Source organism: Trichomonas vaginalis, chromosome V, assembly GCF_026262505.1.
Source record: "Trichomonas vaginalis G3 chromosome V, whole genome shotgun sequence".
In the NCBI taxonomy this organism is placed as follows: domain Eukaryota; phylum Parabasalia; order Trichomonadida; family Trichomonadidae; genus Trichomonas; species Trichomonas vaginalis.
The window spans coordinates 15,049,512-15,072,546 of record NC_067207.1 but is presented as its reverse complement, the minus strand read 5'-3'; the positions used below and the strand labels follow the sequence as shown (position 1 = coordinate 15,072,546).

The following is a 23,035-nucleotide window of genomic DNA, read 5'->3' as shown; positions in this document are numbered from 1 at the left end:
AGAACTCCATATAATAATAACAAATATGAAAAGAAAGAAAATCATATAAACCAATGATAGATATGAAAAGAAAGAGAACTCCATATAATAATAATAAATATGAGAAGAAAGCGAATGTAAAAAAACAATGATAAATATGAATAGAAAGAGAACTTGATTGAATTGTGATAAATATGAAAAGAAAGAGAACAAGTTTCATGTTAATATCAGCACCATGTTCAACTAAGAATTTGACAAATTCTATTGATTTTGATTTGATCGCGATACTAAGAGGGTAATCATTAATATTGTGAGAATGTAATAAAACAATGATAAATATGAAAAGAAAGAGAACCCCATATAATAATAAAAAATATGAGAAGAAAGAGAAAACTATAAAACAATAATAAATATGAAAAGAAAGAGAAAATCATAAAACAATGATAAAAATGAAAAGAAAGAGAAAATCATAAAACAATGATAAATTTGAAAAGAAAGAGAATTATACAAAACAATGATAAATATGAAAAGAAAGAGAAAACTATAAAACAATAATAAATATGAAAAGAAAGAGAAAATCACAAAGCAATAATAAATATGAAAAGAAAGAGAATTTTATAAAACAATGATAAATATGAAAAGAAAGAGAATTCTATAAAACAATAATAAATATGAAAAGAAAGAGAATCCCATATAACAATGATAAATATGAAAAGAAAGAGAATGTGATAAACAAGTGATAAATATGAAAAGAAAGAGAATATTATTAAACAATGATAAACATAAAAAGAAATAGAGCAAGTGCTGTGTTAACATCAGCACCATGTTCAACTAAGAATTTGACAAATTCTATTGATTTTGATTTGATCGCGATACTAAGAGGGTAATCATTAATATTGTGAGAATGTAATAAAACAATGATAAATATGCAAAGAAAGAGAATTATACAAAACAATGATAAATATGAAAATGTAATAAAATGTAATAAAATAATGATAAATATGAAAAGAAAGAGAATTCTATAAAACAATGAAAAAAAAAAAAAAAAAAAAAAAAAAAAAAAGGTAGTGGGGCTTCCAGGGGCTGCGCCCCTTCTAGCCCTGAAGATGTTTAGTATAAATGAAGTTTTTATTCGGAGGACTCTTCTTCTTCCTCCATTGCTTCTGGGAAGAAGCCTTCTTCTGGGTCGAAAACATTATATAATGTGTCGCTTTTCACAAATTATATATGTTTTCATGTTTTGTCACTTTTCTGTCACTTTTCGGGTAAAAACATTTTTATTATATATATAAAATGAATTTTACAAAACCACCGTTACCCTTCTTTGGAAATAAGAGTAGATGTAAAGATATTCTATTGAGAGAACTTAAGAAACTACCGAATGGTCTAACATTTGTAGATTTGTTCGGTGGAAGTTTCTATATATCCCATTTGTGCCATACAATATTTCCAGACTCAAAGATTATATGCAATGACTTCGACAACTATATGGACCGTCTCAAACATATTCCAGACACAAACAAAATATTGAAAGAGTTAAAAGAAAAGATACCTATAGGTAAGATGGAACGTATACCATTAGATAAGAAAAATATTGTGAGAGAGGTTTTGAAAAAAGCAGAATATATAGACTGGGATAGTATATCTGCTAGACTATTATATAGTGGTGCTATAAGAGTTCATGACATTGAAACACTTATGTCAAAAGTTTTATATCTTAACTATACAAATGTTTTCAAAGAGGACATAGAAAAATATATTGAGGGTATAGAGTTTGTGAGATGTCATTGGACAGAGTTGTATGAAAAATATAAAGACAAGGAAAATGTTTTCTTTATAGTGGACCCGCCGTTCTATAACACATGGGATTTTCAATACCAAGTAGACTGGACTTTGAGAGACTCTTTAGAAACTTTAGACGTTTTACATAACCATCCATGCTTTTACTTTACATCCGATAAAAGTGGTTTGGAAACCGTTATGAGATGGTTAGAGGACATACATGACTATGAGTTTATATATGACAAGATAGAATATGAGAGAGGTCCTATAAACTGGAGAAAGTGTCATAACAAAGAAATTTTATTGGTAAGTAAATGTGGTTTGAAATAGGACTACTTGTTTTAGGTTTTTTCCATTGTGTCATTTACTTATTTGACGTGGCAGAAAGGTACAGAGAATATGAAGATGAACCAATGTCTGCAAATGTTCAGCATATGTACTCGTAAGAGATATTTTTATCTAATATTAAATGGACGCACAGAACTTAGCGAATGCACAGCAACCTGGACAACCAAACCCAGAGAATATTCCAAATGAAGTTAGAATACAAACTGCAATGGCAAACTATGGTCAAGTGCCAACAGATGTACAAATGCAAACTGCCATGTCAAATGACGCTGCGTTAGGTTTGCCACCATGGTATGCAAATATGAGATGGAAAGAGTTTTATACAAACCCTGAAGTGGGATATAAACAACTCTATGCAGATGACGCGAACACAGGAGTTGACCCAGAATATGTTTTCTACCAGAGGAGAAATAGAATGTATGAGCTCCAGTTAAAAAATGCTATGGAACTCAACAGGAAACGTAAGAGACTAGGCGGACATTAGATTTTTACATATAGTAAAATGGGTTTCTTCAGTAGTATTGGAAACTTCTTTCGAAATGTTGGAAGAGGTATATGGAATGGAATAAAAACCGTAGGAAGAGGAATTTGGAACGGAGTCAAAAATATTGGTAAAAGAGTAGGTCAGTTCGTTGGTATTATACCTAAAGACCCTGAACCAGAAGAACAAGCTCCTGTTATACAACAGCCTGAACCTGCACCACAGTCTAGTTGGCAACCAAATCCAACACCTCAACCGTATTAAAATTATATTTTTACCGTTCGATAGTAGTTGTATATGAGACTAAGTTCTAAGTAAAACGCATGGTATAATGGAACTATTCTCTTTCTTCCATCTGTTGTAAACCATACTTGAAAGTCTGAAATACTTCCACTCGGTGGTTCATATAGCTTTGTAGGTTTTTTCGTAAAAGTCATTTGCCAAGCATAAAAAAGAGTTTTGTGCACCAGAAAATGAAGCATGAACTATAATAGCATCTGAGTCGAAAACATTTTCATATGTTCCATTAGGGTTTTCGACTTCATAATAGTCGGGTGTACTGGATACCATGCAGGCTGATTTAACATCCTCAAAAATCTATGCCATGCCAAGTTGTTATATTTTGTAGAAATATAAACGTTTTCTCTCAAGGTCTTCTATTTTATTGATTTTAACAGTTGCATTTTTCCTGTCATATATAATATCGAGATGGTACTCTCCTTCGTCAATGTTGTACTGGTTTGCATATTCGAGATAGATATCGTTTATTTTTTCTTGAAAAGCTTGAAGAGTTGTTTCTAAGTTTACAAGCAAATTCACTTGTAAAAGTTTTCCCTGTTCAAATTTCTCATACGTACGTTTTTCTTTGTTATAGTATCGAATTTCAAAAGCGACCGTAAATGGGAAACCATGTATGGCTTCTGAAAATGAACTTCATTCTACGAAAGCCAATAGCTTTTGTGACAGATGGGTCTCTTAACCATCTTAGTGGGTAGTCAAAACGATAGCCTTCATGCTTTACGGTCTCTGTCTCAAACTTTTGACCTACGTTAGTAAAAGTTCATCTAATGGTTTAGTTGTAGCAACTCTTGAATTTTCTTTTTCTATTGAAAGCATATTTTATCTAGAATAAAAATGTCGAAAGAAACAGCGTCTATGAGAGAAATACAACACAACCGACAACTCATTGTACAAGCTCTAAATAAGAACACAACAAACTTTTCAAACTATTCTAAGATATCTGAGTCATTGAAAGAAGGAAACTTAAAACTGACGATAAACCCAATGACAGACGAGTTTCTGTTTCAAGACAGTAAGAACCATACTGTTTGTATAAATCCAAAAAAAAAGAACTTTAAACGAGAAACCTATAGATGAACTTCTTTTGAAGGCCAGATATGACAACAAAGCTGACAAAGAGTATGTAGATGCAACAAGAGACTATATTCTCGCATGGACAGATAGAACATACCCACAAAAACATCATACACATAACATCTATGACGTAGATGAACTACCAGCAATGTTAGATGACAAAGCGGAAAAACATATGTTGACAATAAAATGTCAAGTGAAGTGACAAGAGCTGACAAAGAATATTCTAAAAAGACTCATACACACGATTTCTTCGCAACTGTTGGTATAGAAAATATTGCAGGAACGGTTGAAGAACCTGATGGAACTGGTGGGGATGTACTACTTTGGAAACCTCCTAACTTTCCACAAGGTTTAACATCGGATGAAGACATAACGACGATGAAATACACTAGATGTAGAAATGTCTATGTCATGGAGGATGAAAACAAAGTTAAATTCACTGCTCAAGATTTATATGACAACAAAGCTGACAAAACATATGTTAACGTTGAGTTAGATAAAAAAGCTGACAAAACATATGTTAACGATGAGTTAGTTAAAAAAGCTGACAAACAGAGCTTCAAACGTTAAAGACAGAAATACTTCAAACAGTATATCCTATAGGTTCTATTTATACGTCAATGAACTCTACCAGACCAGAAGTAGTACTTGGTCTCGGAACTTGGACTCAAATAGTCGACAGGTTTTTGTATTGTGCAAACTCTTCAAAGGAAACAGGTGGAAGTAAAACGATTTCAGGTGCAAATTTACCTGCGCACAGTCACTACATAAATTTAAGTACATCTGAAGCAGGTTTGCATAGTCATAGATTTTGGGATTGGTCAGGAATGACAAAAGGTAAAGGATATGATGTTAAAGAGGACGTTAAGTTTGCTATAAATTGTTACTGGAGTAACACTGAGGTAGGAGGAAGCCATACACATCGCGTTTCAGGATATACGCAAACAACGGGACAGAGTAAAGACTACATGCCACCTTACATGACAGTTTACGCATGGTATAGAATTGCTTAGTCGTCATTTTCAACTTCTTTAGCATATTCGTCAGGAGTTGTCTTATATTTGTTAGGAACTGTCTTTGAAAGTATACCACCTTGAACTTTGACAAGTTTGAAACGAGGTCTGACAATAGTAGTTTTATCTTCTGCTTGCAGTCTGTACATTTTGCCATGTTTGCCTAAAACTTCATAATATTCTCTTGTATACTTTCTTCTATTTTTACGAACACGAATGTGAGTACCTGTCGAGTTCCCATTGTTGTCATAGTCAATAGTATTTTCATATGGGTCGCGTTTAGGTATTTCTATTTTTACTTTGTCACCTTTCTTAAGTTTGAAGCCCGGCATTCTTTCTTGTTTGTCTCTTTTGACTAAACTATTAAATATATAGTCTTTCTCTAAGTCGGGGTTGTTTTTCATTTCTTCGGGGGAATGGTTTCCCAAACCTTTTTGTTTACGGTTATTGTAAATATTTAAAACTTGTCTCATCTTTGCCATGGAGAAGTGTCTATACTTGTCGTCATATGACATTTCATTTGCTTCACCACCTTGTGGTTGATTTAAGTCTCTTAAGATTTTTATACAACTGTCAATGACACCAAGAGCAGAATGGTTTTGGTCGACAATGAAATATTGGTTTACATTTTTTGAACGCAGATAGTTTTTAATATCGTCTGATTTGAAAGAACTTTCACAGTCAGATGTCAGTTTTGTTGGATGGTATTTGTCAACGAAGATTGTCAAAGCAGTTTTCACATCTAAAATATTTTTGGACCATAATGGTATGGCTTCACAGTATCTTGTGTTTTGACCAACAAATATTAGCCAGTATGGTGGTCCATCTTCTCTAACTCTCGGAATGTTTTCCAAGATATCCATAAACCAAGCATTTGGTGTTGAACTAAAGATTTTTACCACGAGTGCTTTCTTTGTCGCTTTAGAAACATAGGGGTCCTTGTTTGAATTCGTCATTTTTAACCCATAAGAAATGGGTTTATTTGGCGCATTAGCAGGAGTTGCATCCAGATTTTTGCCCGCAGTGGGAACAATAGCCAGAGGTGTATTTGGAGTTGGAAGGAAGATTTTGAGTACATTAGGTATACTTAAAGAGAAAGCACAACCTATTATACAAACTGTACAGAAAGGTTGGGATGTAGCACGAGATGCAACAAATCTTATTCCAAATCCTGAAACAAGAGGAAAAGTTCAAGGATGGATGGACAATGTAGGAAGAGAAGCAGGAAACTACTATAACAAAGCAAATGACTACTATAACCAAGCAGGGCACTATATGGACCAAGGTGAAAGATTCTTTAACAGAGGATATAACCATGCACAACAGTGGGTAAACAACAACCAACCGCAACCGCCTCAAACGTGGGGAATGTAAATTTTTTTACTGAGATGAAATGAACAATACAGCATTGAGACAAATGGGCTCAAGATGGATTTGTCGGCTTCCAGCAGTTACACAACCACGTGTTTGTCAAGTTCTTCCTATACCTCAGGAAGTTTTAGACCGACTTAAAAAACCTAAACAACCAGTTGAAAACAAAACAAACTAAAATTTTTTACTGAGATGAAATGACCGAAGAAGTTGAAACGGTAGATTTGACACCACAAACAAAAAGTTCAGAACCATTGTCAAAACCTGTCAAAGAACTTACAGATGAAGAGAAAAATTCAATAATAGAAAGTGCCAGGTCTGGAAATACAAACCCTAACTATAAAGTCACTTTTCATAGAAATGGAACGGCAAGTATCTCAAAAAAGAAACAGACTCTCACAAATAAAATATTGAAGTCTGAAGGAACTCAAGAGACAGCAGATGGAAAAGTTTACTTCACTGACGAACAGTTCATTATAGAACATCTCATTGACTTAGAGTCGAAATATTCTAAACTTTACAACAAACACAAAAAGTTGAAAGGAAAACAAAAACAAATGGCATATGATATTTATGAAGATGTTGACGACACAACTGTTCCTGCAAGTGAAGTAAAGTCAGAGGAACCGAAAAGTGACAAAAAACCGATAGAAGAAGAAAAACCAAAAACTGAAGATAAACCAAAACCAAAGTTTAGTTTCCAAACTAAACCAAGTCAACCTTCATTAGCTGGTATGGGTTGGCGTCAAAGACTTATGGCAGCAGGCGGTTATGTAAAGTAAAGAAAAAAAACATTTTTTTATTTTTATAAAAATGCCCCCATATAGAATGGATAGAAAGTCTGCTAGAATAAAAGCAGAGTTGCAAAGATATGGTTGGAAAGTTTCGAAAAAGTTTAAATATAGGAAGGGAAGACCCATAAAAGTCTATGACAAATTGTCTGGTCTTCGCTACGAAATGGATTTGGAAACCGCGCGCGCCAATTATCCAAACAGACTCGAGAGGTTAGAAGAAGAACGTCTTATGGACATGCCTTTCGATGTTTCTGAGCCTCAAGTTGAAGGACACGACGGCTTTGCCAGATTCTACTGGAAACATGACGAACAATTGCATCCTTTGAGAAGGAAAAAAGGAAAAGGTGAAGACGCACATGCTCCCATGGAAAGAACAAGATATGCATATGAGAAGTATCGTGAAGTTAGAAGTCAAATTACATCTGGTCGAACCTTTACAGTAAACTTTGACGAAGGAAAGAACAAAGAAGGCTTCATGGGTGTACTTGCTGCCATACAAGACGGAAATAAGAAAGGATACAATCTCAGATTAACTATAACAGATTTGGATGGTCACATTTACTATGCACATGGCAATGTCACAACAGCTGCAATGCTTCTTGACGCTTTCAAGACTACAAAGAGAGAACAAATGGTTGACTCCGACTCAGACATTTTGAATGCAATTGAAGGAATTGCAAGTGTAAAATTTGAATGGTACCAACCTAACCCTCAAGCAGTCAGACAACATGCTGGATACTTCCCGTTCATAAATAAGTCTGACATTGACTTGACAAGGTATGGAATTTACAATTCAATTGAAACAATTGTCAATGAACCTTGCATTCTTACATGTCTCAGGAACTCTGGTCTTGTTACAGATGAGAAGATGAAGTATCTTGAGTCATGTGTGAAAACAAGGTACATGCTCAGAGGTCAATTGTCAAAAATTGCACCGTTGGCAAATGTCAATATCCGAGTCAACATACCTACAGCTAAAGGTTCTTCACATGACGACTATGTTGTTGACAAAGACTTACCATGGTTGAAGATTGTAATTGTCCACAACCACTTCATGTTGAACGAAAGTCTTACAAACCCATTGTTCGGAAAAGGCAAGTGCAACATTGTCAGAGCTGTAAACATTCTTTTCGAGAAAGGTTTGTTGGAACCAATTCCAGATGACAAGCTGACAGAAACTTTTGTACCAAAAGACGAAACAAACTTTTCACTGTTAGCAAGACCAAAAGTTGTTCCAGACAAAGTTCTAGTACAAAAGAAGTACACAATTCCACAAGGAGTTGGATTGTTCGGATACCAACCTGAACCAGAAGAACTTCCAATGAGGTTGCAAGAACTTCAAGATGCTATAAATAAACTTCCATTGAGACATCCAATTGACGTCAAATTGTATTGGAGAGCATCTGAGTTAGGTCAGAAGGTTTTATATGAAACAGGTTGCTTCGACGATGTTTATGAGATAACAGGCGAGGTTTCTCAGAAGATAAGAGACTCACTTGAATTTCCACAAACTGGACCCATTGGATGCGACAAGTTCGACTCATATGAAAAGATATACTATGTCGACCTTAACGCTGCGTACATGAGGTTCGTCCAATATATTCCAACTGGAATTCCAAACGAAGATGGTGAGTTCCCAGGAAGGAACTATACAGTTGGAAAAGTCATACAGTTGTTGTATGATATTAGGAAAGCTTCAAACCCCAAACTTGCAATGACACTCAAATTGCTTATGAATTCGACATGGGGATATTCCATTAAAAAACCTCAAGAGATGAAGAGTAAACATTATGAGAAGGTCGACAACTTTGTTGAAAGGTTTTCTCCTTTTGTTTTGAAGTACGAATTCACTCAAGGTCAAAGTGGCTTAGTAACCACATTAAAACCTATTGTCGAACATTGGTCTTACCCTCAGTTCGCAAAGGCAGTCCTTGACAACTACAACAAATTCTTCTCCGAAGTCAAATCCAAAGTGAAGGTTTACTATGAGAACATTGACGCACTCATGACGAACGAAGAAGGATACAACAAACTCATTGAAATGGGAATGGTCGGTGAAAAGATGGGTCAATTCAAATTGGACAAAATTTTCACCGAAGTTCATGTCCTCTCCAAGCGTAAGTACTGGGGTGTTAAAGAAGATGGCACAGAAATAAAACATTGCATGAAATAAAAAATTTTTATATTCCTTCCTAGCTAATTTCCGTTTAATTTCATGGTCGCCCTCGGAGTCTTTGAATCGGACAGGTCGAGTTACACCATTCTTGGTCTCAAACTCATATATAACCTGTTTGTTTGTATTTTCGTCGACTATGGCACGAGACACAAACATTGACCAAACGGACAAAAAGTGTCATTTCAGATGGTCACGCAGCCAATCGCATTCGAGCACTTCGAAGAAGCCTTACGTTCCAAGGGAGAGGGTGTCTGGTGCAAGGCAGAGGTCATGAGACTCTACGAGCAGTACATCCTCAATGCCTGGGAGGACAAATCGTCCTTGGATTGGCAAATCTACCAACTCCTCTGGGACGACCTCCTAGGCAACTGGGATGACGAAAGAGTCCAATTCAGGGGTCAGGAACTACTTGTCCAAATTCTCATTAATTTAAGCTACTTAACTAAATAAACACCTAAATTTACTCGGGGTTTCCCCCTAAAATAAAATTTTTTTACTCTTAGAACCACTCGAGGTTCTCCTTACGGTTGTTGAGCTTGTCACCGTCAATGTGTCTGACCTTCGTCTTCTTGCCTGGATTTGGAACCCATTGAATTGCGACAAGCTTGCCCATGGAGATTGAACCGCGATTCCGAAGGTTAAGGTTCAAGTGTCCCAAGTTGTTGAGGACTGGGGTAAGAACCTTGCCTGTCTCCTTGTTGCGGATTTTGTATGGGTAGGGTTGGGAAATTTCATAACTGTCATCGGCAACAAGGGTTGCCCAAACTTCCTTTTCTTCGTGTTTCTCTTCTTCTTCCTCTTCTTCTTCGTGTTTCTCTTCTTCTTCGACAATTCCTTCTTCAATTTGGTACTCACGAATTACGGTGTTGGAGGTTCTGTCCTTTCCGAGTACCTTCCAGATGGCGTCTATCTCTTCGAAGAAACGGTAGATGAGTCTGGCAAGGTCTCGGTTCTCTCTCGCGTAAATGCGCAAGGTTTCCGTCAAATCATTCAGGCATTTCTCATTGGAAGCTTGGTTCATGAGGACATCGGCTTTGAGCTTGGTCATCTCTTCCATAAGACTACTTTGGAGAGTCTTAACGGTGTTTGTCAGATGAGCTTTCAAATTCAAAATTTGAATTTGAACTGGGCGCTTGTCTGGCAACATTGAAAGGACATCTGCCATTGTGTTCGGCTTCGGTGCTTGTTCGGACATCGAAAAAATGAAGTGGTTTGAGAATGACGGTTTTACTTCAAAAAGCTTGTTATGACGGTTAAGTCATACAACAAGTTTAAAATAATATCTTGTTCTTCTTCTGAACGTTTGTTGTCTCTTCCGATAAAAGTTTCGAACATGAGAACCAAAAAACGTTTTTTGAGATTGCGGAAGAGTTCAGGCAAACGTTCATATTCTGGATATGTTGGGAGCAGTTCAAAACATCTGAGCTGACTTTCGGACAAAATTGGGACAATGTCAGAAAATTCATCTTTGGTCGGACTGCTTGAAGGTAAGTCCCTTACATGTAAGTAGCTCTGGTAAAGTCTTCTCATTTCTGCTAACTTCTGGAGTATAGCTTCGTAGTTTAGAAGTTTTAATTTTAAATGTCTTATTCCACTCTTGACATCTAAACGGTAACTATCCATGAGGTCAAGAGTAGCTTTGGTAGCTTTAAGTGGAGCTATCTGTTCCTTGACTCCTGCAATTTTGGTTGCAATTGTGGTTTGAGCTCCTTCAAGTTCGCCGTCTATGTCGTTCTCAACACCTTCAAGCATGGCTTGAAACTCTTCATCGTCCATTGAGATTGGTGTGGGACGAATTTAACTTGCTTCATTCAAAAATGAAAAAAATGTTTTTACTCAAAACGTTAAGGTTGACTGAACTGGTTGGATGTCGCCTTCACAGGTTATGTAGAACGGCTGACCGAGAAGTGAAGGAGAGACTGAATTGCCAATTTCATATGGGGTAGGGGGTTCTCCTTGTTTGGTATTTTTATCCAAGGACGTTTGTTTAGGAACTTAACAAGAGCTTCTCTTTTGGCGTCCTTTATGCCATCGTAGGCTGTCCCGTCTGGTATTTTGAATTGGAATTCCAGTCGAAGTCTCGAGCTGAAGTGTAGACCTTCCAGAAATAGTGGTGAACTTGACCTTGGCTTCATTACCCTGCGCAAGTACTGCTTAACAACTTCATTTATCTCTATAAGGTAAATTGCCTCGTCAAATCCTTCGGTATTCCGAGTCCTTCCATCCGACAGGAAAATATTTTCCCGACAACTGGAAAAAAATTTCCCGACGACAGGAAGGACGCTTCCAGTTGTCCGTCCGTAAACCATTCAAATTTTCGAAAATTGAGAACTTTTGGTCGAACTTCAGAAAAAGTTTTTCCTTCCGACAGAAAAAGTTCTTCCTTCCGACAGAAAAAGTTCTTCCTTCCGACAGAAAAAGTTCTTCCTTCCGACAGGACACAAACGAATGTCCGACGTCCCACCAACCGAGCCGATTCCCAAACCAGAGGAACCTAAAGAACCACAACAGTCTCCTCAGCAACCTCAGTTCCAGCAAGTACCTCCGATTTACTACCAATTTCCACCTCAAGGTTACTACCAATTTCCACTACAAGGCTTCCCGAACTACCCTCCTCAGCCTATGCCTTACTTCCCCAACCCTTGGATGTTCCAGCAAGCTCCACCCCAATTCCAATTCCAATCTCAATCCAAGAGAGACCAAGAGTTCGAGGAAGGTCTGAACCGTTTACGCAAAGAGTATGCCACAGCCCCTATGGAAGATGACAGGCTTTCAGTCTCTTCCCTAAAGTCGACCGATTCGACTCGTACCACAGATTCGGTTCGTGACCGTGAAGACTACCTCAAGCAGTCTGAGAGACTCTTCATCCTACAACCATTTACAGTTGGAGCTCTCAAGAACATGCGCAATTACGAAGGTCAGACACCAGCTGGAGACCGCAAAACAGACGTACTCGCAAGAGCAGTCCAACTGGTCAAGACAAAGACTGAGATAGTCGACTTCATTCTTGCAGCTTGCCCATACAAGTAAAAAAATAAACAATTACGAGTTAACTTTTTATTCTTTCTTTTCTGAGTGTTTTAGAGCTGGTTTCTCTTGTAGGAACCTTTTCGTACTCTTCCATGTCATGTAATTGCGAATTTGGTACGCAATTCCAGGTTCGTTGTTTTTGAACCTTACGTATGTAACGCTTCCATCCTCCTCAGGGAAGTAAGCTGCTAACATCTGACCAAGTTTTCTCGGTGACTCGGAGCTCATTAAAAATGTCACTTTTTAAACGTTAAGTTTTTAGTCTTATTTTACCCTTTGTTTACCCTTTGTTTGTCAATGTAGTATTGGAGTGCATTTCTCCAAATTTCTCTGTGTCGGAGTTCTTCAGCATTTTCCAAGGTGTTCCTGGAGAACTCAAAGAAGTTGTCAAGAAGATACTGCCATGCTGCTCTTCTGAGTTCGTCGGTATTTTGGAAGTGTTGCACCTTCGAGTCTTCGGACATGAAAAAATAACACTTTTTCTATTAAACCGTTTTCTAACATGGTCTAAACTCTTGAATTTTCATGAAATTTACACCAAAAATATAATTTATGTTAGAATGTTAGATCTAACATGTTTTCTAACACGTTTCTAACATGGTCTAAAACTCTTGAATTTTCATGAAATTTACACCAAAAAATATAATTTATGTTAGAATGTTAGATCTAACATGTTTTCTAACACGTTTTCTAACATGGTCTAAAACTCTCGAAATTCATGAGTTTTGACACTTTCACAAAAAACATAAAAAAAAAGTTGGTTTTTTTTAAAAAAATATTTTTATTTTTATTGTAAGAACATGTTAGCAACTACAGCACCAAACTCGCTAGTTATGAACCCAACTTCAATGTTAGTAGAGATGAAAAGCTTCATTCCTTCTTCATATACTTTCGAAACAAAAATCCAGAAGATAAAGCAGGAATTGTTAACAAGTAATTTAGACTGTAGTGCGAAAGATGAAACAAATGAACAGTATCTTTATGAAATGCAGGACATTATTGACCATTTACCCAAATTGCCTGAAATCAACAACAAAAACTAACCATTCCCGAATTTGACGAAATAGAAGTCAAAGCAACTGACTCAGTAGAAATTAAAGAAGTTCATACGAAAGGTAAATTATGAATTCCTTGGTTTTCATTGCAACCATAAGGTTATGGACAAAGATTGCGACATGGTATATAAGAACATCTCTGACCTTTACAATCGAAGAATTTAAGACCTACGACAACTTTGTTTCATTAGTTGCAAAATGTGTTTGGAAATAAGAGATAAAGATAGTAGGGTAAGGTATGGAACGAACAAATAAGACCCGCTATGTTCGAGATGAAGAAAACCATTGACGCCTTAGTTGTTTTAGCAGGTAAGGTTTCAGAATATAACGCAAAAATGAACCCGCAATGTTCAAAATGTAAAGCAGCAATGAGGAAATATAACTACTCCGTCAAAGAGATAGAACGTATGCGAAACGACTATGCTGACTTAAAGAAAGAAGCAGAGAAACCAGCAGAAGATAAAATGAACATGTTAGAATTTCTGAACAAAAACTATCCAACTGCAGAAGATTTCCTTCTATCTGACGTCAAGAAGAAGTATAAAGAAACTTCGGTATCGTTAAAACTTTTGACATACTGAAGAAGAAATAGAAGCTACGAAATTGTTTAGAGTCATGAACCATCGCAACATATACCATGTAAAACGCTTGTAAATAGTTATGTTAGAAAACATGTTAGAAAACATGTTAGATCTAACATTCTAACATAAACATTATTTTTATTGAATTCCGTATGAAATTTCATGAGTTTTGTATGTTTTAGACCATGTTAGAAAACATGTTAGAAAACATGTTAGATCTAACATTCTAACATAAACATTATTTTTATTGAATTCCGTATGAAAACAGTGAAGCACAGCGAGTAGGGAAGAAACCCCAGTCGCCAAAACTCTTTATTTTTCAAGCTTGACTTTTTACAATTTGAACTTTGTTTGCGTAGATATGAATTCTGAAAGAAGTATGAGGGTCTTGTATGACTTTGTACTTCTCCCATAGTTCATGTCTGTCAAACTTACCTGCCATGGACTCTTTCATAAGTTCCATGAAATCGTCTTCGGACAATCCAGGGAAAAGTATAATGTCAGTAAGTATTCTTTTAACATCCTTACTTAAACTCTTGCTGTCTGTACACAAATGACAACTGAGATGTTAAAGTGCCTAAGTTTCTTAAGAATTCGACACATATCTTGTTCTCTGTTCTTTAACAAAGGATGAGAAGCAAAGTCATCTAAGATAAGAAGACATCTATGAGGGTACGTTTTCCAATCGTAAGATTGCAATTTCTTCGAAATGTATTCTATCTCTTTCTGTTTGTTCTGAAGTGTTTCTTCTCTAATATTCTCTGCATTTCCTCATTTGGGTCTTTAAACTTCGAATTTATATACTCATTTATAGCATTATACTTCAAAACTCTTCTTTGGTACTTCTTTATCCAATCTAACAACTCAGTATCCTTTATACATACTAACTTAGACTTCTTTATAATATCTTTGAACGAATTGACGGTTTGTCAAATTGACCAGAAGTACTACAAATAACAACTAACTCATAGAATGGTTCTTCTCATCTATTCTTGTTGTTGTGCAGCCATTTTAAGATAAGTGAAAGTCTTACCCGACCCAGGTGGTGCGATTAGACCTGTTATACCATTCTGAGCAAATAAGAACTTTTCATGTATGGGTTTTATCTGAGCATTTTCTAACTTCCTCTTGTTCTTGTTTAAAACATTCTCAAATTTCTTGTCAATGTCAGCAAACTTTTTTTCTAACATATTTTTAGAAAAATTAAAATTTTTATCTTTTTGAAAATGTCTAGTGATTTCGCTATCTATATTCGAGACAAGCTTTTTGACTCTAAAACTTCTGTCGACCATAAAATCTTACATAGTGTAAACAAGAAAGGTGAATTTGTTCTAAAGTTCTGTTTCTGGGAATATGACAAGAACCATAAAAATTTAAGCAGAGAAGTCTTTAAGTTTGTCAATGACAGACTTGTTGACAGAGATGACGCCGATTGGAAAGATGAAGTCCAACAAAAGTTCTTAGAATGCAAAGAAGGCACATGCGCTGTTCTTGAAGATGAAATAGAAAACAGAATAGAAGAGCTATTAAAGGACAAAGAACTTTTACATAAATATGGTTCTGAAAGAAATTTGACATAACTCCACCAGAAAAGAAGAAGAAGAGAGAAAAGAAAGAAAAGAAAAGAAAAGAAAGTAGAAGAGAAGAAAGAACCTGAACCAGTTCCAGAGAAAAAGAAATTTGACATGTAAAAATAAAATTTTATTTTTAGAACATTTCTGGGTCAATGTCAATGTTCTCTTCCTCTTTAGGGGCAAACACTGGCTTAGACTCTAAAATCTTTTTACCCAATTTACCTTGAACTTCAACTATCTTAGACTCATAATATTCATAGTCGTCTGCTTTCTTTGGTTCATAAGGTATAACAAGTTTGTATGCTTTGCCTTCTTCGAGTTTTGAGAACTTTCTGTCAAAATTTTCTTTGACTGCTAACAAACCTTCTATGTCTAAGTCTTCAAAAGTTGCACCACTTTTTCTAACAACAGCAAACTTAACTGGTGCAATGTTCCAAATTTTGTCAAATGTAGACTTTTCAAAATTGTAGAAGTAAACATTCAAATATGCGAATGGAGCTAACTTATCTTTGACTTCTGTCATGTACTTATTTACTGAGATGAATTTCGTCATCTTTTTTATCGGATAAAAAAAGATTTTTTTTTAAATTTACTCAGAAAAATTTTTCTTTGTATATACGCCGTTCTGAACATCTAAAAGACTTTTGACATTTGCCAAGAATGTTCGTTTAGAAGCTGCCATATAACCATATTCTTGACAATATTGTTTATACGAATCGTACAATGACCTTTCATCTAAACACTCAAAGTTAGTCTCATCTATAAACAGTTCATATACACTCTTGTTTGCTTCTAACAATGTTTGTCTTTCTTCGGTATGTGGAATTTGTCTTGGATTGAACTTAGAAATATCTAATGTCATGAAATATGAGAACAAGTGGTTGTAAAAGTCAGATGTCAAAGTTTCTGCTAAGTCGTCAAAATATTCTGTATCTTGCATATGAGAATCTGACGTTCTGACAACTACATATCTTCTGTCAGAACTTTCTAACTTCATCGGAACAACATTGTTTGAAACCATAATGAAGTTTGCAACATTTTCACAAACTCTTTGGTCTTTATATTTTCTTTCAACAACTCCAACTTTGTCTGTTATAAGACTCTTCAAAGCATCTGAGTTCAAAACTTTTGTTGTATCTATACTTTGAAGTTCATTGCAAACTATAAGTTTCATATTCTCTATTGAGGAGTTAAACTTGCCACAGATGTTTTCTAAGTTTGTCATATTAGGGTTCGAATAACCTTCTAATAGTTTGCATAAGATATCTGTAAAGAATGTGTTCTTACCAGTTCCTTGTTTTCCAATTATAATGAGAGCAGTTTTCATTCTTAGCACTTGGATTTAAGATGTTTGCAAACCAACATAAGATATACTCATAACCTTTTCGTTTCCATTGCATATAATTTCTTTGACATGGTCTAACCCAAGCTTCTATAATATTTTTTCCATTCTACTTGTTCGTATTTATATCCAGTGAAGATAGAATAGAAGTTTGGAGAAGGTGATAGAACTTTATACCACGAACTGAAAAATCTTCTAACTTTGACAATAATATCCCAAGCATCTAACATCTTCATACCAACTTGTACGACTGTTATTTTCTTAAGTTTCTGTCTACATTCTTGTTCTGAAACTATTGTTGCTCTTGGTTTGTTAAAGACAACATCCATTCTTTCATGACATAACATTCTGGGCAGAGTCAACATAAATGACTAAACGTTTCAAATTCTCGACTGCTTTGTTATAGTCTCGAAATGGACACATATTTCTGAATGCTTGGAAGTCATAAAAACTGAAACATCTATTCTGTACATTTTTATAAAAATAAAAAAAAATATTTTTTTTATTCTTGACTTTGTTGTTGCATTTGTTGCATTTGTTGTTCTTGAGCTATTTGTTGTTGAAGTTGTTCTTGTAATACAATACTTTCACCAGTTGCATCTTCCAATTCGAAACTTTCTGCCGTCATTGACAAATACATAGGACATAAAAGTTTTACAGGAACAAAGTTTGCGTCAACTAATGTCAACGTTATACTTGCCAAAGTGTTTGAGTTCACTAAGGTTGAAAATTCTGCATTCGAATGAACAATAGGCAAACCAGCAGAGAAAGTATTGTTTATACGCATAAGTATCTTTTGGTCATAGTAGTTTCTGTCGACATTCGAATAACACTTTGAACCTAAGTTTGAAACAATATATAAGATTGGTGTGCTTAATGTCAATGGAATAGACATTCCTTGTATGACACCTTTTCCTGTTATAGGAACTGTTGGTAGTAAAAACCAGAAATAAGTTTTGTATTATAGCTCATATGTTTATAGTAAACTCAGTCGGACATCCAAACATAATGAAACCTGCTCTAGTTGCAGCACATGTTACATCCGTCCTTAAAGTATTAAATAAGTCAACAAAACCTGTTGGTGGTATATCTGAGTAAGTATCTTCAAAGGAGTATTTTTTACCATTCACAACAATAAAAGTCTTCTGGTGTCAAAAGAGCAAAACAGGCTTTAGTCGTCATTGTGTTTAAAGTTAGTTTACAATATCGTCCTTGAGGACTTTGTAAGTTTGTTGTTATAGAATTATATGACTCAGGGTTTTTAGTCGTAATAGTATAAACCATTATGTCTTCTGCCATTTACTTAGCAAATAAATTTTAATGAAATGTTGTGGTCGTCAAATATTTTATGACGTCTGGGAAACTATACTTTAAGTTCAACGTTTCACCTCCTTTCATAACGTATATCTTGTCAATGACATTATATGAAACACCACAGCAAGCAATGTCGGGTTCTATTTCTTTGATGTTTATATCGTCTGCCTCTGTCAAAGTTTCAATAGTTCTTTCAAAACTTCATGAGGTGCAATGACATATGAGTTCACTTTTACAGGGTTGTGTTCGACCAAGTTTAACATTATACTTAAAGCTTGACAAATCTTCTCCTGAGTTTGAAGTTTGTCTTTCAGTTGTTGGTAGTCGTTTCGAATATCTGCAAAGAACTTAAGTCTCTGCTAACTTCAGGATATGTTGGTTGTTCTTTTACAGGAACAATTGTTATACCATCTTCGTCTTCGTATGGTTTCCCCACTTCAACATCTCTGTCTTTGACATTGACAACAACACTTTGACTGTTTGTTTGAGTTGGTGAATTTAACTTCACATCTGCCACCGCCATTAAACCTTTTGAAACACTTACGCTTCTATTTTTCGGAAATGACATTTTACTTAGAATAAAAAGATGGACGTATTTGAGTATCTCTTCGAATTGAAGCAAAACAAAGTTTACACACACAAACAATACAAGTTCATTGACAGAGTATTCTTTACACAAACAATGGAAAATGTTATAGAATAGCAGTCTTTGCTGAACCAAATATTTTCATAAAGCAAAGAAAGTTGGTATAACCGAGATGGTGAAAGTTCTTGACGTTGACAAAAATATAACAACAAAACTGACCGATATTTCTAAAGGAAAGTTTTTAATACAATATTATATCAAAACTGGCGTACTGTCAATATTTGACGGAGAGAAGTCAGTTCAAGAACAACTTACTGACCTGCTGCCAAAATCTGCTCGATGGAAGCTGTCGTTATACCAATCTGAGGAGCCCAGCAGGTTTCATCGAACGAATTTTCAAAAGAGCATCTTCCGTGAAAAGTGCTATTGGTTTTGTAAACTTCTTTGCTTTCAATTCATTTGGACCGTCTCTGTCACCAGTATATTGTATTTGAACTGTACCAACAGTTGAAATACACCCATAAAGTCTTCTGAGTCAGCAAATGGAATGCCAAGCCAAAAGTTTGAACGGTCTCCATTTGTATATTGAGTGTTTTGAGCTCCTGTATGAGTCCATACTTTCACATATGGCATAATAGAACTTTGCATTTCAGGGTTAATGGTTGTTGTGAAGTTGTTGTTAAAGTTCATAGCATCTAATGTCAAGTTGTATGACCTCATATCCTCAACTGTGGAATATTCTTCTCTTGGATAGTATTTGCCATCTATGTTTATATGATATTTAATACCGGGGTTGTAGAAACAAGAATAGTCATTTATAGTTCGTCTGAACAGTACAAACATAGTATCTGCATGTTTCATTGCAGTTGTTAAGGCAATATCTGTTCTTGCACCTGGGTCAGCACTTTGGTTTCCAACTTCACCTGCAAAGTCTTTGACAGATATTTGGTGTATAGGGAACATAAGTGGAACTGCAATATATTTGGCAGCTAAAGCATTTGAAATATCTGGGTCCAACATATAGACTGCAAGTCTGCTTTCTATTCTCTTGCATTCAAACTTTTCGCATGTGAACTTAACTGGGTCCCAAGCAGTTCCAGCAGCATTGAAGTAGTAGTTTACTTCAGTGTTGAGGTTTGAGAAACCAAAGTCTAAGTCAACTTTGTCTTTGCAAAAGTCACAGAACTTGGCTCCACCAGTTCCAGCTACAGCAATGCTGAATGGGTCTTGTGTTGGTGCAATGACTAAGTTATTTTTGCTTGGAGTAAGTTCGATAGAAATTTTTCCTGCCCAGTTTGGCAAGTATCTTAAAAACCTGAAGATGAGGAAAGATGACAAAGGAACTCTAAGTTTCAATTTTACTTTGGTTACTGCTGCTGCAGTTTGTCCAGAAAGGTCAACATAAACTCCTGGAACGTTAGGGTCAAGTCTTCTTATTTTCTCAATAGTTGCATACTGGTCTGTTTGTTCTCTAGCTTGTGGTTGTACTGAGTTTCTCAAAGCGAACCATTCATAGTTTGCCCATGTTACTGTTTGAACTAAGTCAGAGTTAGAATATATCTTATATCCCATGAAAACTTCTGGAGCATATTGGTATCCGACATAGAAAATTCCATTGCAACCTTTCTTGTCAGACAACTTGGCAGAAGGTTTTATTTCAATGTCTTGTTCCACGTATAAGAATGAGTTGTCAATAGAAATAATATGAAACCTGTCGCAAGCAATATCTACTGTTGTTGAAGAACCTTCACCAAACTCACCTACATTTCCATAAGAAACAGCAGTTGTATATTCGTAAGTTCCAGGAACTATTTCTGACCTTCTAATGGCATTGTCGCATTCGTTATACCATTCGGAAACATTTCCGTTCATAGCATCCAAAACTGTTGGCGTTATATTCTGAGCGGCGTACATTTCATATGGGTAAAAATATAGAATAGTTGGATTTATGTGTCATAATAGAACCCACTCGTACCAAGCTTTACTTTCTTCCTGACTGAGTTTTTAACTCTTCTTTTTCCTTCATTGCCCTCTGCTTGAAGTTGTTGCATCTTTGCATTATGTTCATCTAGTATGTTGCAAATTTCCCATGTCCTTTTTGCCTTTTGGCTCTGGTCGCCCATCTCAGGTAACCTATATCCTAGAAAGAGTTTGTCATAGTCTGTATTTGAGTCTTCGCGTATTGTTTGCATGACTCTTTCCTGAGTTTCCGGTTCAAGCTCTTCAAACAGTGCCTGTCCATATGGAATATGCTCGTTTCCAAATATATGTTTTTGTAGCCATTCTGGTTTTCTTTCCATGTTACCAACAATATCTTTTGTGAATGGGAAAGCTTTTACCCAATCTTTCAGTCTTGCGTCATTTATTTCTGTAGTTGGTTTTATTTTGTCAAGGAACATGTTTTTCAATACTAACATTTCATTTGGTACTGTCCATTTGAGTTTTCTTAAATATTCATCCCTTCTCGGTTCATTGTCTGCAAAGTAAGTTTTTATGACATTTTGTAAACTTTCGTTTGCAAGGTCATGTACAATAGGTTCTCTTCCTTCTGTCTCCCTAACTTTCTTTCTAAACTCTTCACCAAATATACCATCTTTATGGTTCTGTGTAGTTCTTTGAGATAAATGTTCTAGAACGTCAGGTGTTATATTTCCATCAGCCATGTTCATTTCATACTGGTCCAAAATATCTGCATGTTTCATATCTTTCAATGGCATTAAAGCCGCGCTTAAAATACCAGCTATATCTGGTTCACCATTGACTTCCATTGCGTCTACAACTTCTTGGAATTGAGGTTGTAAGTTTATGAACCACCTATCCGGGTTAGCTTTATGACCCCATCTCATTGTAGTTCCATCGTCTGCAGAAACAAAAGTAGGTTTGTTTCCATCTTGGTTAGGTTCTGAATGAACTTTAAACAATGTTTCATTTCTATATGTTTTGTTGAAATTTAACCTTTTATTTTCACCGAGTTCATCCAAAGATTGAACGTTAAATGCTCGTAAGTAAAAAGGGTTGTTGTATTTGTGTACATTTTCTTTCAGTACTTCCATTCTATGCTGAATATTTTCATCTGGTGTTGGAGTCTTTTGTATGTCGGCAAACATTTTTCGATATTCTTCTACTATGTCAGCCGAATTTTTTTTAGACTCTTGGAAATATTCCATATTCTCCGCATACTCTTGTTGAGGGTCAAGATTTTTCGGCTGTTCCAAATCTTCATCTAGTTCTGTGAAGTTAGTTTCCAAAGGAGTGACTTGTTCGTTTCCTTCAGGCTCTTCTAGCTGTTGTTGCTGAACTATTTCTTCCATGTCTGGTTGTATCTGAACTATTTCTTCCTGTGGAGTTTCTTGTACCTCATCTGCTGGCATTTCATATATTCCGAGACCGTTTTTAACAAGTTCCCTTTCTAAGTCATCCGGACTCAAAAACCTTTCTTCTTTCGTTCCGTCTCTATTTTTTACGCGTTTCATGACGGGAGTTGAATTGTCATTTAGCTCTGACATCAAATATCTCGGAGTAAATTCAGTCATGTCATTTGGATGATATGCTATTAAATCATATCCCTTAGCGAGCTTGTATTTTCCAGGTTTGAAATTATATCCCATTTGGTGCTGAACCATAAAGCTAAATAGGTTCGGGTCAGTATTTCCATCCTTGAACTTTCTAATAGCTTCTTTATATCTGTCACTAAAGTCAATACTATCTGGGTAACCATAGTCTTCCTTAAGCCTTTTTAAGAATTCTTGGTTTCCTTGTTCTCTACTTCTTTTATGTCCTTGCTCTGTTTGTGGTTGTTGTTGTGCAGGGTTTTGAACTGTTGGTTGTTGTGCTGGTTGTTGTGTTGGTTGTTGTGTTGGTTGTTGTTGTTGTTGTGCTGGATTTTGAACTGTTGGTTGTTGTGTTGGTTTTGGTGCATGCCTGTGTCTGTGTCCATGTGACGATGTAAATGTTTTAGGTAGTCCTGGTGCAGGTGCTTCTCTTGGAGGGTTTGGTGGTATATAAATTCCAACAGCTGGTATATAAGTTCCACCAGCTGGCACATATGTTCCATCTGCAGCGTAATGTCCTACCTGACTTTTCGTTCTTAAGAAAGCATTTACTAGGTCTGTTTTGGTCTGTTGTAACTCTTTTTCTTGACTTTTCACAACAGTTGCTCTAACGGCGTCATAGGCACTTTGAACTGCCTGTCTCGTTGCTGCATCTGTTATTTTCGTCATATTTTGTGCTAC

The 23,035-nt window shown here is 35.8% G+C and overlaps 17 protein-coding genes and 4 pseudogenes across 21 annotated transcripts, besides 2 other annotated features; 11 read left to right on the top strand and 10 right to left on the bottom strand.

Annotated features, from left to right (window-relative positions):
- Positions 1-1,012: 1,012 nt before the first annotated feature.
- Positions 1,013-1,113: a terminal%2Cinverted (terminal inverted repeat of Maverick-3 transposon ID:TVAGG3_0338970).
- Positions 1,013-23,035: part of a mobile genetic element that runs on past the window's edge.
- Positions 1,273-1,971, top strand: TVAGG3_0339190 (phage tail repeat-like family; the record flags this gene model as incomplete). Its single annotated transcript, XM_051230698.1, has 1 exon — positions 1,273-1,971. A coding segment is annotated over one exon (699 nt), but the record flags the coding sequence as incomplete, so codon positions are not given.
- TVAGG3_0339180 (uncharacterized protein) lies at positions 2,231-2,593 on the top strand (the record flags this gene model as incomplete). The annotated part of the gene is made up of 1 exon (XM_051230697.1): positions 2,231-2,593. One exon carries the CDS (start codon positions 2,231-2,233, stop codon positions 2,591-2,593), a length of 363 nt encoding a protein of 120 aa, XP_051100427.1.
- Positions 2,612-2,854, top strand: TVAGG3_0339170 (serine threonine-protein phosphatase family; the record flags this gene model as incomplete). Its single annotated transcript, XM_051230696.1, has 1 exon — positions 2,612-2,854. The coding sequence occupies one exon, from the start codon at positions 2,612-2,614 to the stop codon at positions 2,852-2,854; it is 243 nt and encodes an 80-aa protein (XP_051100426.1).
- Positions 2,857-3,706, bottom strand: TVAGG3_0339160 (annotated as a pseudogene). Its single transcript has one exon. A coding segment is annotated over exon 1 (850 nt).
- TVAGG3_0339150 (uncharacterized protein) lies at positions 5,423-5,936 on the bottom strand (the record flags this gene model as incomplete). The annotated part of the gene is made up of 1 exon (XM_051230695.1): positions 5,423-5,936. A coding segment is annotated over one exon (514 nt), but the record flags the coding sequence as incomplete, so codon positions are not given.
- TVAGG3_0339140 (uncharacterized protein) lies at positions 5,953-6,354 on the top strand (the record flags this gene model as incomplete). The annotated part of the gene is made up of 1 exon (XM_051230694.1): positions 5,953-6,354. The coding sequence occupies one exon, from the start codon at positions 5,953-5,955 to the stop codon at positions 6,352-6,354; it is 402 nt and encodes a 133-aa protein (XP_051100424.1).
- TVAGG3_0339130 (uncharacterized protein) lies at positions 6,374-6,529 on the top strand (the record flags this gene model as incomplete). Its single annotated transcript, XM_001296240.2, has 1 exon — positions 6,374-6,529. One exon carries the CDS (start codon positions 6,374-6,376, stop codon positions 6,527-6,529), a length of 156 nt encoding a protein of 51 aa, XP_001296241.2.
- On the top strand, positions 6,549-7,133 carry TVAGG3_0339120 (phage tail repeat-like family; the record flags this gene model as incomplete). The annotated part of the gene is made up of 1 exon (XM_051230693.1): positions 6,549-7,133. One exon carries the CDS (start codon positions 6,549-6,551, stop codon positions 7,131-7,133), a length of 585 nt encoding a protein of 194 aa, XP_051100423.1.
- On the top strand, positions 7,180-8,471 carry TVAGG3_0339110 (uncharacterized protein; the record flags this gene model as incomplete). Its single annotated transcript, XM_051230692.1, has 1 exon — positions 7,180-8,471. A coding segment is annotated over one exon (1,292 nt), but the record flags the coding sequence as incomplete, so codon positions are not given.
- Positions 8,920-9,318, top strand: TVAGG3_0339100 (DNA/RNA polymerases family; the record flags this gene model as incomplete). The annotated part of the gene is made up of 1 exon (XM_051230691.1): positions 8,920-9,318. One exon carries the CDS (start codon positions 8,920-8,922, stop codon positions 9,316-9,318), a length of 399 nt encoding a protein of 132 aa, XP_051100421.1.
- Positions 9,508-9,771, top strand: TVAGG3_0339090 (uncharacterized protein; the record flags this gene model as incomplete). Its single annotated transcript, XM_051230690.1, has 1 exon — positions 9,508-9,771. One exon carries the CDS (start codon positions 9,508-9,510, stop codon positions 9,769-9,771), a length of 264 nt encoding a protein of 87 aa, XP_051100420.1.
- On the bottom strand, positions 9,821-10,516 carry TVAGG3_0339080 (cytochrome B-C1 complex subunit 6, mitochondrial family; the record flags this gene model as incomplete). The annotated part of the gene is made up of 1 exon (XM_051230689.1): positions 9,821-10,516. The coding sequence occupies one exon, from the start codon at positions 10,514-10,516 to the stop codon at positions 9,821-9,823; it is 696 nt and encodes a 231-aa protein (XP_051100419.1).
- On the bottom strand, positions 10,580-11,132 carry TVAGG3_0339070 (annotated as a pseudogene). Its single transcript has one exon. A coding segment is annotated over exon 1 (553 nt).
- Positions 11,158-11,545, bottom strand: TVAGG3_0339060 (annotated as a pseudogene). The gene has a single exon. A coding segment is annotated over exon 1 (388 nt).
- On the top strand, positions 11,770-12,351 carry TVAGG3_0339050 (uncharacterized protein; the record flags this gene model as incomplete). The annotated part of the gene is made up of 1 exon (XM_051230688.1): positions 11,770-12,351. One exon carries the CDS (start codon positions 11,770-11,772, stop codon positions 12,349-12,351), a length of 582 nt encoding a protein of 193 aa, XP_051100418.1.
- On the top strand, positions 13,152-14,060 carry TVAGG3_0339040 (annotated as a pseudogene). Its single transcript has one exon. A coding segment is annotated over exon 1 (909 nt).
- On the bottom strand, positions 15,695-16,114 carry TVAGG3_0339030 (protein of unknown function, DUF4108 family; the record flags this gene model as incomplete). Its single annotated transcript, XM_051230687.1, has 1 exon — positions 15,695-16,114. The coding sequence occupies one exon, from the start codon at positions 16,112-16,114 to the stop codon at positions 15,695-15,697; it is 420 nt and encodes a 139-aa protein (XP_051100417.1).
- On the bottom strand, positions 16,151-16,735 carry TVAGG3_0339020 (Poxvirus D5 protein-like family; the record flags this gene model as incomplete). The annotated part of the gene is made up of 1 exon (XM_051230686.1): positions 16,151-16,735. One exon carries the CDS (start codon positions 16,733-16,735, stop codon positions 16,151-16,153), a length of 585 nt encoding a protein of 194 aa, XP_051100416.1.
- TVAGG3_0339010 (protein of unknown function, DUF4106 family) lies at positions 19,459-20,375 on the bottom strand (the record flags this gene model as incomplete). Its single annotated transcript, XM_051230685.1, has 1 exon — positions 19,459-20,375. A coding segment is annotated over one exon (917 nt), but the record flags the coding sequence as incomplete, so codon positions are not given.
- On the bottom strand, positions 20,750-21,466 carry TVAGG3_0339000 (protein of unknown function, DUF4106 family; the record flags this gene model as incomplete). The annotated part of the gene is made up of 1 exon (XM_051230684.1): positions 20,750-21,466. One exon carries the CDS (start codon positions 21,464-21,466, stop codon positions 20,750-20,752), a length of 717 nt encoding a protein of 238 aa, XP_051100414.1.
- Positions 21,772-23,023, bottom strand: TVAGG3_0338990 (protein of unknown function, DUF4106 family; the record flags this gene model as incomplete). The annotated part of the gene is made up of 1 exon (XM_051230683.1): positions 21,772-23,023. A coding segment is annotated over one exon (1,252 nt), but the record flags the coding sequence as incomplete, so codon positions are not given.